The sequence below is a fragment of the Pholcus phalangioides genome, unplaced genomic scaffold, assembly GCF_987345545.1.
Source record: "Pholcus phalangioides strain wild (caught in Gottingen) unplaced genomic scaffold, Ppha-v1.0 ptg000042l_1, whole genome shotgun sequence".
Classification (NCBI taxonomy): domain Eukaryota; kingdom Metazoa; phylum Arthropoda; class Arachnida; order Araneae; family Pholcidae; genus Pholcus; species Pholcus phalangioides.
The window spans coordinates 28,544,375-28,562,311 of NW_028301628.1; the positions used below are offsets into that span (position 1 = coordinate 28,544,375).

Sequence of the window (17,937 nt, forward strand, 5' to 3'; positions counted from 1 at the left end):
TCGTTCACACCTATAACTGTGCCGTCCTCTAAATTTTTCCTCCCTGGGCAGTTGCGCCCCCCCCCCCCCACCGCCCTCTCCACCTCCAGTTCCAGCTCTGCCTTTCGATACTGCTCGACTTTTGGCTGTGGTGGTATCTGATGGTATCTGGCTGTGGTGCCCTGAACTTCGCGTAACCTCAAAAGCTAATTCATCGCGGTCTTTCGAACCAGGACGGCTGGTCTTTTTGTGTATTGGTTACTGTAACCAGAAAAAGAATTAGTTCGAAACCAGTCTTTCTTTCAGGTTATGGTTCTGTAAATATTACATGCATATTTAATTAAAGGATATGATTCAAAATAGTTGTCTTAAACATAATATATCAATTTTTTTAAGGCCTCAAAAATTTTTTTTTTCTTTTTTCCTTTTCTAAACGCTACTTTATAGTTTAGGAAAGTAATGGTGAGTACCAGATTTCCTTTAGCTGTAGTGGCTAGTGTCGTTGCTTGTAATGTGAATGCGCTGAACGCAGTATTTATGCTCCAAAGAGATATATATATCCATTATTTTGGGTATTTTCCTCTCTCTCTCCTTTAAAATATGCGTGATACTTGAAAATTTCCCCTCCTGTTCGTGCAAACGCTGGTCGCTTGCTTTATATGTAGTTCCTCAGCTTCTCGAAGCCTTTATTGCTGAATTTCTCTTTTTGAAAATATACCATATTGTTAATGATTGAGTCCGACCTATGAATGTCGTGATTTCGATCATTATCGATGAAAAAAATGCTCTCTTGTATGTGATATAAGTGTTAGATGTATTTTTGCATGTGCTGCCACCTGTTATTTAAAATCTACAGTGAATGTTGTGTTGAAATGTGCTGTTGTCGGGTGTCTTCGATTCGTTGCCTTAATGCTTGGATCTGATTCGCGGAGTATCAATCCATCGGCACCATCCCATTAGTTTCTTTCGCGGATTACAATAATGCCGATTTCTCGAACGTTTTTAATCCTCGTGGTGTACCCCTGCAGGATCTCGAAGCATTTCGACAGCATCACATATAGGCTGATGCGACTCATTTGAAATCGGAGGGTGCCGAAGTATTTCAAACTTGTGTGTACTCATCTTGAGCTATATGTAGAAAATTTTGATTTCTGAATCAATTCTGGGGTTCCTCCGACGGTGCCACAAATTATCGTGAGCGCTCGAGCACCCAAAGCATTCCTGGCTCCTACCGCCACTGCCACTACAGTCAATACATTTATACTACGTCCGAAATGATTTCATCCCAAAAATTTTCTAATCGCACCCCAGTGAAGTAATCGTAAACAATCTTCAGTTAAGAATTCGTGATATGCAGTCAAAATCAGTTATTGAGTTGCTACTACTTATTGAGTTGAACTGCATTGAATATTCCACGAAATTATGTCGTTATAACCGAGGTTGACGTTTTCCAGGCCGCTTGTCGAAAAATATAAGCACCACCTTAACTGCACATGCACCTCAACACATAAATATGCGGAATTTATAACAAATCGGTATATGCCAGAATGTGTGTTGTGAGTGTGTGTATGACCTTGACAGATGCTGTCAGAAGTTGTGTTTGTTTAGTGTTCGTGCTAATGATGCCATCTGTCGGTATCTTCCATATTTTGAAGTGAAGATGATGAATGCTTGAATTTTCATGTTATTTAAGTACCATGTTTAAGGCCTGTCTGCTCTGTGCGACGAGACTTTCTCAAATGGAAGATATTGCGTTGCAGTCAAATCCTGCATGAAGAAGTTGTTTCATTTTGATTAGAGCGACCAATTCGTTCGAGATTGATATGGGAATTCGCCAAAAATTGTGCCAGTTGGTGGCGAAAGTGCCAAATATTGCTTATAAATAACCGTTTGGCGAGAAATACAAAACCACAGCAAGTCAACCGCGATTTGAAATGTATTTCACGGGGAAAAAATTTTTACATGGCAAACATGCGAGATGAATAATTATATCCATTATAATTCCATTTATAAGTTATGCAAATTTCCTTCATCCTCGACTCTAGTAAAGACTAAGAATCAAAGGAAGATTCGTTGGAGAAACACGGGAAATTTTCATTAAAAAAAAATTGGGAAGGGTGAAACAAGGAAATTCCCCTTAGAAATGCCAATGAGGAAATCGGAGCTTTAACCATTCAGTGAATCTTTTTTTCAACATGAGTCACTAATAGAAAAACAGATAAACATTGCCTCAACGTGATGAGTTCTGATTCTAGAAATGTCTTGGGAAAACGCCATACAAGCGACGAAAAATGGCGTTATAAGACGTTCATCGAAGTTCTAAGCCAGACTCATTAACACTATTCTCTTCGGGGATCAGTCTTCACCGCTTATTATTAGCGTAATAGCCCAGGTGTCGTCGTAACCGAGTTTGACTGTATAATATTCACAGCCGTATCTAATAAACCCCCGCAAAATCCATTATATTGCAGGGAGTGTTTCTCAACCTTTCTGAAAACAAGGACCAGTGAAATGTGTAAAACAATTTGAAAGACCACCCGTATTACGCGACATTTCTGTAATTTTCGTTGCTCCGATTTTTTTTTTATACATTTGTCCCTTTCTTTCAAGGATACTTATTTGAATTTGTAATATTTACTGCAGTCGTGAATACACAGCGTTTTCATATGTATATATCTTTTGATAATTATTGCAAAAATGATAAATATTCATCTCGCATGTTTGTGTCAGATTTAACGTTTCGCCCTCATTTTTTTTTAAATTTTAATTACGATTGATGATTGTTCCTTCTTCTGAAAATGTTTATGGTAGCTATTAGCAATGTCCCGTATATTTTACGGATTATTTAAGATCCCAGTTAACCGAGTTTTATTTTCCTCCAGTGAAATATGATAATCAGATCAATTGAATATTTTTGTTTACTGCGATTTGTAGCAGCCTTTTATTTCCACACCCCTCCCTCAGTGATTTTAGCAGTAATTAGTAAAATGCATTTAAAGCAATAAGTTGCAGTTTTTTGGAAAGAAATTTCGCGATATTCCGTGTTTAGCATCGCAATTTCCTGCATTCTCCTCGATAATGAATGGTGAACCTGAGTAAAAAGGTATAATTTTATTTGAACCCATATATTACTAAGGCTGGGATTAAACAATAAAAGTTTCATAAAAGTTCATTTATAAAACTTTAAAAATTCAACCAATAACGCTATCTGTTGAATTTTCTCGAGTGTAACCGATAACGTTATTGGTTGAATTTTCTCGAGTGTAACCGATAACGTTATTGGTTGAATTTTCTCGAGTGTAACCGATAACGTTATTGGTTGAATTTTTCGAGTTTTATAAAAGAACTTTTATGAAACTTTTGTAATGTAATCCCAGCTTAATATCTACTACAACAGATGAATAATTTTACCAAGTCTGCCTGCAGATCACCTATGTCTGGTCGAGTGGACGGACTCGCATCGCGAGGTCCCTGGTTCGAACCCCTCCGTCGCCGCAGTGGTGGTCGGCTGAAGTTGGTTTCCCGTGGTTTCCACCTTTGAGGCGTGAATGCGAGCCTATCTCCCCATTGAAAAGTCTCGCCACAGAGAGAGCAACAGGCCCACAAACGATACAAATATCCAGTCATTACACTTCACACACATCACTTCTGAAATATAGATGGCAACACTGAAAGATCAGACACAACCTTAAAATACGCGCTCAGACTATTAGGTATGCACACTTCCGGCACAACTCGCTCTATTGCCCTGGGCGATAGACCTGAGTTGTGCTCGATTTGAAAGAAAGAAAGACCACCTATGCCATCCAAAGCCGTCTTAAGGCATGGGCACACCCGGGCACGGCCTGGGAAGCCTCAAGAGAAAAAGTGCCTCCCAAAAATCAGATCTGGATGAGATTTTCGAAAATTTGCCTGGCAGAGCCTCAGAAAAGTCATTTGGCCCTGGGGCTTATGATGCCATCGTCGCGGACCATAGGTTGAGAAACGCTTCATTATTGCAGTTAAACTGTATGGCCATGTAACATGTAAAGGCAGTGGGCCAGACTGAGCAATTGTAAGTCTATCACAAATTGAATCAATATCGATTAATCGTAAGAGTAATGACATTTAAAATAAATTGCATCCATATTTGGTTGTAGTTTTCTGAACACCGTCATCTGCGTCCTTGCTTATCATTTTGAAAAATTGATTTTAAAAACGAAACAAGATAATATCCATTAAATACGATTACCGAGACCATTTTTCTTCGCTCAAATTGAATTTCCTCCCACTACCCCATTGCTATGCCCTTATTTGTGGTTTTCCTGTTGATCTTGACTATAGAGGAAAAATATGAATCGATTTTGTTTTTTTCGGTATTTTACTATAGAAGCTGTTCAGTGGCCCCTCCTCCTTCAGGAGCTGTTATAAGGAGGAAAGTGTAGGTGTCTCTCAAGGTTCAGCCCCATCATCATCTATCTCTACTATTTCTTCTCAAAGTAGTAGAAGAAAAGATTCAGATCCACTCACGCAACCTGATTTTTCACCTACAGCTTTTTCCATTTACTACTCGAACTAGTTTCGTATTTGCGGTTACGACTTTAGGCATTAATTTCGTAGGAAACAAAAAAAGACAGAAACACCTTTACGAAAAAAAAAATGTTACCACCTCTCTTTACGAGGGTTTTCTTATCTTTACGAGAATTTTCCCAGGTGATATTTGGTTTTTCTTGGTGTTGAATTAGGGTTATTGTTGATGACTGATTTGCAATATACGTAGGTAGATATTTCACGGATCGTGTTGTCAGAAAAGCTGCCTCTAGGTCCGTTCAGTTTGTGCACCTGGTATATCGGGGGTTGCTCAACCTTTCTGTGAGCACGAGCCTCTTGAATAATTTAGTAACGGGTAGCGAGCCATAATAAAATGAACCAATTCATGTTTTGTTTTGTTTTCAATTTTGAAGCAGAAATTAGCATTATGCTCGTTTGAACTAATCTCCGTAGGCAGGGTCCACGATCGGGAAAAATCGAGTGGATTTGTTGCCCTCGGCGGCTGCCAGGGGGTTGCCAAATTAATGCTTTCATTCGTTCAAAATGGGAGGGCCTTAAAATGGATGCTTGCCCCGAAAATCAGTGCTTTTTTTTCTTAATTGCGGCCCTGATAGGACTTTAATTCAGTATTTATTTATCAACAGGGCCATCTTAATACCTGGACTCATTGGAGCATGGTCCAGGGGCGCCGACATGAATAAAACATTAAGGCCCTGAACGTTGCCAGTCGTCCCGTATGTACGGGTCTTGAGCTTGTACGTAGTATGGGGAAGATTGCGTTGCGCTGAATATTAATTCCTGGGGGGGGGAACCCAACCACCTTGACGAATTTATTGGGGGTTGCTCAAATAGCCTCACCCCTCCCCCCCGTTACGGCTCCTATGGCCTCTGATGATGTTGCATATGTATATAGCAATTCACTGAAATAATGTCATACTTGTCCCCACTTCATTACTTAGTCTCAGTACCAATGATGCTGTACTCATCACTGTTTAATCACCAAAACGGATTAAATAACACTGGATTCAACACTGACTGCATGCATTTCTCACAGAGGTCTTTTTTCATATTCGAAGTTGGTCGTTACTGGATGATATTTGTATGAAATAATGATCGAAGTTGCAGGTCACGCCAGAGGACTCCGAGTGGCACATTTGGCCTGCAGGGTCATGTTGGGCATGTATAGGGTATATGTAGATGCATGGGTGCTCAAACTCCGGCCCTTTCCGAAGATTTTCTCCGGCCCTGAAAGTAATTCGAAAAATATTTCATTACTGTATTTCGAAATATGATATAGGACGTGAAGTGCACCCATATTGAATAGAAGCTGTTCCCAACCTCGCATGCTTCAGATACCCCATAAAAATTCGAACCCCCCTACAATCGCCTAAGAATTGTGCGTTTTCGTGTTCCTGGGAAGGCTTAGAAGGTGTGCGTAACCTCCTCCCCCCCCCCCCCCCCACCCACAAGAAATGAGTAGGAAGCTCGCTTACCTACCCCGAAAAATGCGTAGGATGTTTCCCAAAAGAAACGCATAGGATACTTGCTCATCCCTAAAAACAAGTATAGAATGCGTGCTTACCGCTATAAATGCGTAGGAAGCGCACTCACCCCAAGAAATACGTAGGAAGTAGGAAGCCTGTGTGTTGCTTGGTCCTAGACATGCCTGTGAACAAAAATTTCATAAATAATCCCGATCTGCGGACCCTTGGGCTAGTCTTTTCAGCCTCTCACTTGTGTCAAGTTCTGCGGGTAGTTCTATGTATTCTAATGAAAGTGGTAACTTTTTTCTCGCCATATTTCAGACCCGAATGCTTTGTTTTTCCAAAGTTTTTTTTTCACATCTTTCTCTGGCCCTCTTAACCGCCGGTTGTGATACCTGATGGTGGACGGTGCTCACGCTTCAAAAAATATTTGAATCTCTCCACCCCACACCCTGCAGAAAAAGACATTTTCCTTATTTTATAGGAAGGACTATATTATTGGGATATTGCACGAAAAGGACTTTAAAAAAAACGCATAATGTGTAAGGCGCCCTACAGGGGTTCTCAACCTTTTCTTAGCCGTGACCTCAAGTCGACAACATTATAAACTTTGACCTATTCCGCATTTGAAGATATGAATATTGCTAAATAACAAAATGCTTGGTGTTCAAAATTTGTAAAACCAGCCTTAATGCGCAGGACAATGGGTCCTGAGCCCCAGGGTCTCGAATCAAATGGGATCTCTAAAGAACCTTCACAATAAATTAGCTCTCCCGGCATGTCACCTGCCCTGGGCTCGGCTATGATTCCAGTGACCTTACTTTTCTAATTGTATTTTATGCTGGGTAAGTGATGAACCCTGGGTAAAGTGATGTTTTGTGACTGCATACTTATCTGGAAGAAAGATCTTGCACATTTACATACTTACTCGCGAAGATCATAGTACCAGATCTTAAGCTTCCTAAGGGCATGAGACCAATGGGGTCATGCTTGGATGGGCATCACCTCTTAAGATGGTCCAGGTTCTATAGGTTAGCTCTGCCGGTTTCTGAAGTAGGTACACTTTTTTCCCACCATATTTCATCCTCTTTTCTTGTAAATGTAGCCCCCTTTAGGCACCTCTCGTGGCTCCTTTTTCACTTGATTTTCAGCCGGGGTCCGCCCTCCCCCCCCCCCCAAAATATCCCAGGACCACATGGTCCCATGTTGAGAACCACTGATTTAAACTACTTTCACTCTTGATTTATTATCCAAGAGGACCAGACACCGGTTTTTTCTTTATTCCCTTTATATGAAAATTTCCCACGGCGCTCTTCTCTTTGGAAAATTTTTCTATAATTTTCTACTTTTACGTACGACTGAATTCGTGTTCCCGTAGGATCCGGAACGTTTCTGTGATAATTATAATAATAATAAACACTCGGCAATTGCGTACTTGTCGTTATACGCGACCTTGATTTCGTGTATATACGTATTACAAAAGCAAATTATCAATGTAAAGAAACGACACATACGCACATAGGTGTGAAATATAAAAGAGTGCGGATGGAAAAGCATGGAAAAAAAAAACCCCATTGAAAAGAATATTTTTTTATGGTCCTTGTCATGTGAAATTACGCAACGTCCTTCGTTCAGTTGTCACACTTCGGCCATCTTTATGCACTCGAATGGACCAAAGACGTCCTTCGTTAAGTGTTAGCTTTGGATTTGAATGATGTGTTAAAAAGTCCCCTTCGTAGTGTCAAGGTTGATTTCTTCCTGTCTGGAAAAAAAAATTGTATACCACAGCAACGATAGGTTTCTACTAGGGCTGGTCCGGTTAATCAGGTCGGTTAATCGATCAATTGTCAATCGCAGTTAAATATTTCAGTTGAGTTAATCGACTCTGTCTCAATTCGATTTAAATTTTTATTGAAAGTTTATTTTTTATCTTGATGAAACCGATTGCGTTTGTCTGTATGTGCTCATAACATGATATTTCAGATATGTGACCATGTTTAAAAATATTCGAATTAATATTGTGATGAAATTTTTTCAACACTGGGGAAACACGGATATATTCAACGAAAAAACTGGTGGTGATTTTAGTTTCAAATTGAGTCTGATGGAAGTTTTAGACCAAAAGACCAAAATTTATTGTCCCCCCACTGTTAGCAGCAGCTTTCTTATTCGGGAAACGTCAGTTCCCCCCTCCCCCAGTATAATGCAGTCGACGCTCGATATAACGACCACCTTCGTCCCGTCGATAACTTACATTTGGAGGGTCGTGATATCGAAATAAAACATATGACAGTCGATCTATGAAAACATTTGGGTTTTATCTTACCGGTCGTTGTAATGGAGTGGTCGCTATAACCTGGGGTCGTTATAATGAGCGTCGACTGTACCATTATTTTATACCACTTGGGTGCAATTTCTAAGGAAACAAATAATAATATGGAGATGGAAGATGTTTCAAAATCAGTGAAAAACTAAACTGATTTTCTAAAAAAACGAAGTGTAGAAATTCCGGGATTTGACAGATATTTTCAGCGTATTAAATTGCACCAATCTAGCGACAGGTGCGTCAAATGAATAAAAATATTTTTATAGCATCAATTAATATTATACAGTTATAAATACCATGTTTGTTGTAAATGGTTTGCATTTGAAAATTTTCGATTAAAATTCAATTAATGAATCGATTAATCGATTAAAACTTTTTGATTAATCAGATGAAAGTTTCGATCGATTTCCAGCCCTAGTTTCTACAATTTATAGCACAACTTCCGATTATTCTGATTTTCATCAGATGCAAAGTGAGAAATATAGAGAAAAGTGTTTAATTGGAAAATCAGCATTACGAAATATCTAGGTGGTTTGTGAATGATTTAATGAGATGTTTTTAAGGAGGCGAGATATCTCGTCAATGTCGCTTAAAGGGTTAAAACATGGACATCGCTTGAAAGGATATCGGTTGATTTAAGGAATCTCTTTCCCACAAACAACAATATTATTTCGAGAGCTTCCCTGTACAACATGTGAAGCTCATTGTTACCAAGTGTTCCCAAGAACGGTTGGAAATTATTGCAAAAGAGCAGAAAGATTGAGAAACGCTTATTTATAGAGTAGGACCGGCTTCCATCGCGGGTCAATGTCATTGCTGACAGATACGGCTTATTAAACTGAAATAAACATCACACGTAATTATTTTTGGACTTCATATTGACGATTTCATGTGAAGAAATACATAATTTCTTCTACCCCCATAGTCTGCCGGCCTTTAATAGTGTGAAGCCTGATCTGATTGTGTCATGAGAATACTCGTCAACTGGCCCCAAAACGTCCTCCAGGAAGTCATTAGGTCACACAGCTGTCGAGTGATAAAAATCCTTTAAAAAGTCGCTAAATCCGTGCCGATTAGCTTCAAAATTGGATAATTCGATGCGTTTCGCGTACCTTCGGTCCCCGCGGACATTCACAGCGTGTATCTCTTAATTGGCAGTGGCGTATGGAGCTGCGAAAGCAACAGGTGTTTTTTTAAGTGTTGTGTTTGTCCTTTACGAAATGTGCCGGATCGGATTGACACGTGAAACCGGTGTTGTCTAGAGAAACGTGCCTACCTCGCGTGTAAGAAGACTGTTGCTTAATAATGAAGTCGTAGGTGTTTTTTTTTTCCCGTGCGGAGAAGCATTGCCTTGTATGGATATCCGCCCAAAACTAGACCCACCGAGGGCAGCGGTGGCGTGACGACATGTTTAGATGGGCAGAGACGTCTCTTGTGTGGGTCGTCGCTGGCGTATAGAGTAAGTACTACATGGATGGGGAAGAAGAAAAAAAACTGTCTCGCTCTTCTTTATTTCCATATCTCTATGCCGGGGCCTATTATCGTACTACCCTCGCCTACGTTCGAAACGAGAACGATCCTATGTGTCATTCCGAAATTATGCATTATTTTATTCGCATTTTAGCACTTTTTAAAGTAATATCGTAGCATCGAGCGTCGAATTTATTAACCTTGGGGAGATTTGGTTTTTATATTTCTTGGTCTCCAGCATTTATGATCTAGTTGAGGCGTTTTTACCAATCTCACAAATTAGGTGTTTGAACCTTTGGCTATCGATAACGTTAAATTTGGGCGAATAATCGTTATATACGAGCTTCTCATTTCTAAGAAATCTTCTCCCACACGCTGGCCTGTCGAAAAATGAATGCCTGCTATCTTAAGTATCTGAGGTTTGCATCAACTCAGTTATTTAAAACTTTGCACATCGAGTCAGGTACCAAGTGCTCCGACATGAAGAAATGGAGTAGGGTAAGGGGAAGGACTTGAAGGTGCCAATTGACCCGTCAATACAGTACTTATGCTCGTACTGGGATGGGGGAGGGTTGCATTGCAATAGCATATTCATCAACAATTTCGGGGTTCTAAAATAGCTTGCCTCCCTCCAGGTTCCGGCTTTTATGGTAGACGCTTCTTTTCACGGATCGTATTTTTAGGAAAGATGTTTCGTAGCCCTACCTCTCTGTTGTGTTTGTTCCTTAACCCTTTGCGTGGTTTTCAAAATTCTTCTGATCCGCATTATTATAAGCGTAACACCGAAAATAAAAATGAAAACAAGGAAGGAAAAAAAACTATTGTTTTCTGTTATTTATGCTGTACGCGTAATCCTATTCTACCGGAAAGGGTCCGGTAGTCGTTTCTTCCTTTCGTCCATCGTCTCCGTCCTTCTGTTATCAGACTATGAGCAGAAGCTGACTCTGCCCACTGGCAGTTTAGGGGGGATCGACGGGTTGCGTGAGAAACATGTTTGACTGCGGAAGCAATTTCCACGCAGTAGAAGGCTGGGCATTGCCGAAATAAGAGGGTTCTAAGAAGGCGAGATGTTTTGGGACTGCCAAAATGAAAGGCATCAAGTTAGGCCAGATATGTCTTCATTGCCGCTGTGAGAGTTTATTAAGCTATTGAAAAAAAAAAAGTTATCATCCTCCGTGAATTTCTCAGCGACATTTACGAGATATCTCGTCTACTTGATACTTTAAATTTGGGCATTTGCGAGATATCTCGCCTCCGTGAAACCCCTTATTTCGTCAATGACGAGCCCATCTATCTCTGTAGCTTGGCCTCTCCTAAGAACATGTTTTCCACCCTACCCACAACCTGTCAGATCAACTGCCAGTAGGGTCCACAGCGCCCGAGTGGCGTAGTGGTAAGATTCTCGTGTTCCACTAAAGTTATTAAGGTCCACGGATTCGAATCCGGGCATAGAACATCAAAAAGAAGTTCCTTACCCACCGATCCTACGGCGACCACCGATAGACTGCGCCTCCATTTCTCACCCACCTCCACAGGTTGGAAATTGCTGTACGGCGATGTGTAACCGGAGTTGGTGCGCGATGAAGTAATAGCTTTTGTCTACGTTTTGATAAAAGGAAGAGAGGAACGGCGTCTGAAATACACCTTTATCTCTTTATTCCGGGTATTATGGGAATATGCGTATAGTATAAATGATAGTGTAAACGATAGAGCATAATTTTCTTCCTCGGATTAATTGTCGAAGCTGGGGGAAAGGAAGTATCACCTGCACAAAATCGGGAAAAAGTAGTCTATTTGAAAAAAAAGAAAAAAGATGTGTCATTTTCATAGGGCTTGATTGACCGGCTCGCTTAACCGCGGAAAGTATTAATTAATGCAGATAACTAACGTAAGATTGAAAAATCTTTAACTGAAAAAAAAAAAGTTTAATTTCTTTATGATGGGGGTTTCATTGAAATTATCGATGCAGCCCGTACCGGGTGAAAAATTGAGCCCTGGTCTAATCAAATGTTACCAAAAATGCTATAAGCATATTTCAAAGAAAAGATTTATCACTAAAACCCGGAAGTTCAGGCAAATGCCTCTTTTGTTTTTTGCCTATTTTCAAACTTTTTGTAAAAATTATATTTTCTAGAGCTTATTAGAGATGTTTTTAGCATTGAGAACTTCAAAATGGATTTTTTTTTTTTTAAATTTTCAACCCTGAGTATTAAAGAGCCTCCTTCGATTGCCTCCAGTCTGATTTTCTTCATTGTATGTGATGGAATGGGGGGATGATTGTGAAACTTCTCAAACCATGTTATTTAATTAATCAGTAATCGTATGTAAAACTTGGTGCAATTTGGTTAAGAAATCGAAAAATCAATCGAAAATTTATTGATTCACCAGAGAGAAAAAAAAAAAGTGTTTTCACTAGCGGCCTCTACTGTTCACTTGAAACATAAATTTCTGAGTTAATGAATATTATAGAAATGTTTATCGTCTTTTTTGGAGAAATTTATACATTAGTTATTATTATTTTGATAGAATTGGTATTAGTTGAGCTCAATTACTGAGAAATTTATTGCAGTCAAATATCGATTGATATATTTTTTATTGTGGTCTGGACACATTTTGTTTCATTTCGAGTCAGTTTAAGTTTCGATTTTGTGTGCGTCTGAATGAATTGAGTTCCGTTTTTCAGCGTCATCTATATTTGACTTTGAATATTACTTTCTGATTTTACACGTGTAAATTTTAGTCATATTTTTTTCACATAATATAGTTTTTAATTTTTATCCGGGAAATCAATTGATTAATTAATAATTAATTCTTTTGATAAGTTGTGCCCACTTTTAAAATAATCGGATGCAGTGAAATTTCGGTTAATATGACGTTCCTTCTGCTTTCATAAGCCTGAACTATTAAAATAACGTTAACTTGATGCTCATTGTAGTGCATTTCTAAGTGTTTGTTTATTATGTTGTGAATGTAGGAAACGGCGCTGGACAAATTGCATGACATTCCAGGGCATGTAAAAATTTGACAGTTTTTTTTTTACTTATTTGTGTTTGCCCAACTTTCACTAATACTCGTCAAAATTTCCGGTTTGAAACGTTTCCCCGCGTAAGACGTTTTTTTTTCATGACTGTTTTTGAAAAACTTAAGATCAACTGTATTTGACTTACTACCAGTGCCGTCTTAACGCATGGGCGAACGGGTCACGTGCCCAGGACCCGAAATTCGGTTACCATTTGTATTTTAGGCACGGGCCCATGTGCCCCCCCCCCCATATACGATTGTGCCTCAAAGAACATTGTGTATGAGGGGTTTCAAGCATGGCCCCCACAAGGGTGGGGCTGACAGGGCTCCAGCCTTGGGGCCCGGGATGAACCTCATAATCTTTGTTTCTCACGCTATAAATTAAGTACAGAGGGGTTCGTGAAAAATCTGACCTACTGCCCACCAAAGGTCACAGCCTAGGGGCCCTCCTGCTCCAAGATGTGGAGGGCCCATGACCATAAGAATTTGCTAAGGATGAAGCTTATGAAGGACAGGCCCTGCGCTTGCGGCGCACCCGGCTACGACCCGCGGTCTCATAATCAGATCCACTTTGTGTAAATCGGAGGGCGTGTACTTCACTCGGAGGCGTCAGAAAAATTCATCTGCCCCCCCCCCCCCCGGGGGTTGCTTATGACAGCCTGCATACTAGAAGTCTTAGTTCCGTTTCTAAAAACATTGTTGCTAGTTGGATTGTTTGAAATTTTCCTCTTGGGAATAATATTACTGATTACATTTCTGTTATCAAAAAGAAATAATTCTTTCTCGATTTCGTTTTGGGTAACATCCCGCACAAACAGATGGCGCTAGTGACTTGTTTGTGTGAAATCAACCAGGTGAGGGAGGGGTAAGAATTAAATAGAAAAGCATATCACTACGATGTGGGAAAATACTTGAGGGTTTTCTACCTGGAGACTTTTTATTCTTCTCTACGTCTGCATCGACAGAATGGAAAGGGGGAAGAGAACATACGCCGTCGGCGAACACGTGACGCAATAATTCCCTCCATCATCATCCCTTTCCCAGTCGTCGCCATTCTGTAGGTCTGCGGTGCCGGCGAGCGTAGAAATAAAAATAATAAATAAACGAACCTGTTTCTCTCGTACGACCCTCCCCGCACACACACACACAGTAGAGTCGCACGCAGCAAATAACATCGGGCTTTTAAAGCGGCCATGATGTCAGCAGAGAGCGTAGGTTTCGTCCGCCGCCCGTACGCTGGCGTATCTTTTTCGATATTCTGCAATCTTCGTCCGGCCACCAGACAGTATCGAATGGGTCGGCTCATCTGACCTCTCTCTCTCCCTATTTTCTGCCAGTGGCTCGTCGAGAATTTCCGTACGCCTTTTTTTACGAACACTTTTATATCTCGATAGTAGTTAGTTCGTTATAATATCGTCCGATCGAATTCCAATCCGGGGCCATGTACTCCTTCGTACGCGGCGCGCGGCTCTTTGTCAAGGGAGCCCGCGACCCCGAGGATCCCGACAACATTCCCGATCCCGGCGACCACGTCCACCAGGACGCCGGTGCCAATAATCACCACCGCATGCCGGCGGCGGTGTACCAGTCGTCGTCGTCCTCGTCGTCGCACCAGCACAAGGCGCGGCAGACCAAGTCCCAGATGGCTTCGGCCTCCCAGGAGTCGAAGGAGGTGTTGCGGACGGCGCACAACCGCAGCGGGGTCCGGACCATCCACACTTCCCGCGTGATCCGGAAGACGACCACCCTGACCAAGGGTGACAAGACGGTCTCCCAGACCGTGACGACCATGCCGGCGATCGAGACCAGGACCACGAGTACCCAGCATGCGGCTATCAAGATGCCGGTCAAGGAGTCTTGCAGTACGCAGACCCGCGTCAACCACCAGACGTTCCGGTCGACCGGCGGCAAGGACACCGTGGATACCGAGCACGTAAAGAGGGTACATCGGGTGAAAGACACGTCGAGTAGTACTAAGGACGTACGCAAGAAGATGAAAGTAAGTGTCCGATTACGTACACTCTGTTCTTTCCGCTTATCACCTATTGCTGCGAAATCTTAACGGGTAGGCCAGTGAAGCCTACCACCCTTCCCAGAGGCCCCAAACCATCCAATATTTTTTATAACAAGCTTATACGCTAAAACCTGTCTAAAATAATTAAAATACCATTAAAATCTGTTAAGTCTGTAATTTCTATAGCAGAGCAGTGCCGTCTTAACCCTTGGGCTCACCCGGCTCTGCCTGGGGGGCCTCAAGTGCAGGAAGGGCCTCACGAAAATTAAATCTTGTCAAAGTTTCGACAATAAGGATGTAAATTGGGTAGTAGGTAATTCTAGCCAGGTAGGGGAGCCCCCCTCCCCCCCCCAGAAAAATCACTTTGCCGGGAACCCATGATTCTGTTAAGACGGTCCTGTGGCGGAGCCCGTAGACCTCTTTTTTTGTATCTAATCAAATTCGTTTTATTTTATTGCCCTTGAGGGGCCGCGGAGCCCCTGAAAAGTTCATACGGAGCATAACTTTAAAAACCCTGATTAAAAACGTACAGTGTTGTGAATATTCTGTGTTGTGGGATTATGACCGGTTGCATAAAACTGTCCAATATAGAGATTGGTAGAAGAGACTCGTAACGCATGGGCCCATCCGGGCGCTGCCCGTGGGTGTCATGAATATCAGGTTTGTTCAAAACTTTCGAGAGCAAGCATGTTCATTAGTAGGCAGGTATTTTTAACCAGGTTGTAGGATCGATACATTTCGTGTCGATCTGTTTATCAAGTCGATAATGAACAATAAGTATATTGCTGCATGGTATGCAATAAATATGTTATGCAGCATGGTAGAATATTCCCCGTTATGTTTGCTTCATGGCCCCTCCAAGGTTGAGACTGCTCCAGTCAGGGCCACCTTAAGTGCTTGGATCAGGAGGGGTCTTCCTCCGGTCGAAGAGTTTTCTAAGGCCTCTCTGCTTTTGAGGCTCCCGGGCCGTGCCCTAGTAGGCCCGTGCGTTAATATAGTACTGGTATCCAGTCTGGGGTGCCGGGAGATGAATCTTATCGTTTTTTCCCACACTATAAATGTCGTAAAGAGAGGGACTCCCACTAAATATTACCGTCTAGGGCTCTACTTGAAGATAGATAGAAGGAGGGGGGGAAGGCATGCTTTGCAATCTAAATGCAGCCGAATCATCTCTCACCCTTTATTTGACCTCATATGGTCATCACAAAGCGCTGTTATTCAAAGCGTGGGCGTAGGAGAAAACGTATATGTAATTTGATCTTCTTTGACCTCACTTTGACAGCGTTTTCGGCCCTGATATTGAGCTCAGCAGTTTTTTTTTCTTCTTCTCAATGGCATTATTTAGTCTAGACATGACCGATGATATATTGATAATCATTCATATTCTTGGTTGCTGGTGTCTTAAGTAGAAGCTGATTTTCGGGAGACGGAAGATGAGATAAAATCCACATAATTAATGTATCCATTCTTCCATGTCTCTGTTGTTATAAAAAAAAGAAGTGATCTCAATGGCAACACGTGAAACTCTACAGGTGTCGGTCCGAAACGTGTGCGCGCGGTTTGTCCCGACACCTGAATCGTTTTTGATCTTCGCCGGCTTTTACCCGTACGTTGTATACAATAGCTCCATATTTCTTTAAAGGTATAGTTTGCTGTAATTTATAGTTTTTTTTGTGAAAATGTTCGCATGAGATGCGGCAGAGCAATAAAAGAAGTCTTTCGTGTTGTGCGATTTTTTTACGGGAAAGCAGAGTAATTTATTCAATTTTGTATCACTTCTCGGGATGAATCAGAGAAGCTTCTCGGATTTTCCTCCCCGAATTAACTGTAAATTCACAGAAATATTCGAATACCAAGTAATTCGAAGATTTGCGGTCGAAATGATTATTATTATCAATGGGTATTTGAATGAGCTGCGCATTACAGTGTAAATCCATTAATTATATGGGAGGGGGGGGGGTATATCGAAAATTTTCCAGCAACGCCCCTTTGGTCTACGAGCCGGACCAGGGTGCGCCATTTCCCATTCACCCACTCCTTTTATGTGGGCGCAGAAATGTGTCCCCCCTCCCCGGCTGACCATTTATCTAGTTCGACCCCATAAAGACCTACAGACAGGTTGACGGAATAAACTGTACGTGGCCTAGGCTCTTATAGCTAAAACATTTTAGCCTTTGTTCCGATGGAGTGAATTTCACATACATCGTCCATCAGAGCTTCTGGGCAGACTTTGGTCGCGCCCTCATATATTTACAATGTAAAAAAAAAATAGTTGAAGCATTTTTTTTAAATTTCCGGGAACCCCGGTCAAACCTCTTATATGGTCAAATGGAAAATTTACCAGAGGACTTGAAATTTTCCGTGATTAATTAAAGATCTTTGATCATACTTGCAGGGAACCCAATTCCTGCTCTGCCCAGGGGACCTTCCCTTCCATCAGCGGATAAAAAGGAGAGATGATGCGGTCGATGACCCGCCCCTCTCCCCAGGGCCGTCTCAAGAGTATCATGGGCCCCCCGGGCCAAGTGGTTTTTCCGCGGCCCTACCTGGTAAATCCCAAGATGGTCTCTCTGGGCGGTCTGTTTGTCTGGTAAATCCTAGAAAATTTCAACCGGATCTTATTTTTGTGAGGCCCCGAGTTTTGACCGGGTGTTCCTATGCGTTAAGACGGCACAGCCTCTCCCGTTCGAAGAGCCCGTAACCGCCTATGCCCCCCCCCCCTCCAATGTCAAAATTGGGTCCTGGCCTTTGTAAAAGACGCTGAAAATTCGGGAGGAATGCGCCAGTATTTTTCGTGTGATATTTTATGGGATTATTTCAGCGTGAAGTCATAGTCTGTCATCATAATCGTAGTTTCATTAATTAAACTCAAACCATGTCTTTTTCGTGGGGGGGAGATGAATGACAGTGTTGGAAAGTGTGCAGCATTCGTCGCACATTGGGGGGAAAGGATAATAGAAAAGGGTATGGTACATGCAGGGGGGGGGGGAAGAGGTAAATTAGACCTCTAGTGTAGACTAAAAGGGTTGTTGGAGAATTATTTTTCTCTCCTCCTCTCGGCGCGGTTCTTTTCTCTTGTATTTTTTGGGAGGTTTATTTATAGTTTGCTTCCA

General features: G+C 41.6%; 1 protein-coding gene across 6 annotated transcripts in view; it reads left to right on the forward strand.

Moving 5' to 3' along the window:
* The window catches only part of shot (dystonin-like protein short stop), a 278,055-nt gene that overhangs the window by 164,354 nt on the left and 95,764 nt on the right, over positions 1 to 17,937 (forward strand). For 2 of the 6 annotated variants that reach the window (XM_089255087.1, XM_089255091.1), the window contains exon 1: positions 13,996 to 14,809. The exons of 3 other annotated variants lie outside the window; for them this stretch is intronic. In XM_089255087.1, coding sequence (XP_089111213.1) covers positions 14,252 to 14,809 — 558 coding nt within the window. In that variant the 5' untranslated portion in view covers positions 13,996 to 14,251. Of the gene's footprint in view, positions 1 to 13,991; positions 14,810 to 17,937 lie in introns of those variants that run through there. One more of the 6 variants, XM_089255088.1, reaches the window with a different exon arrangement.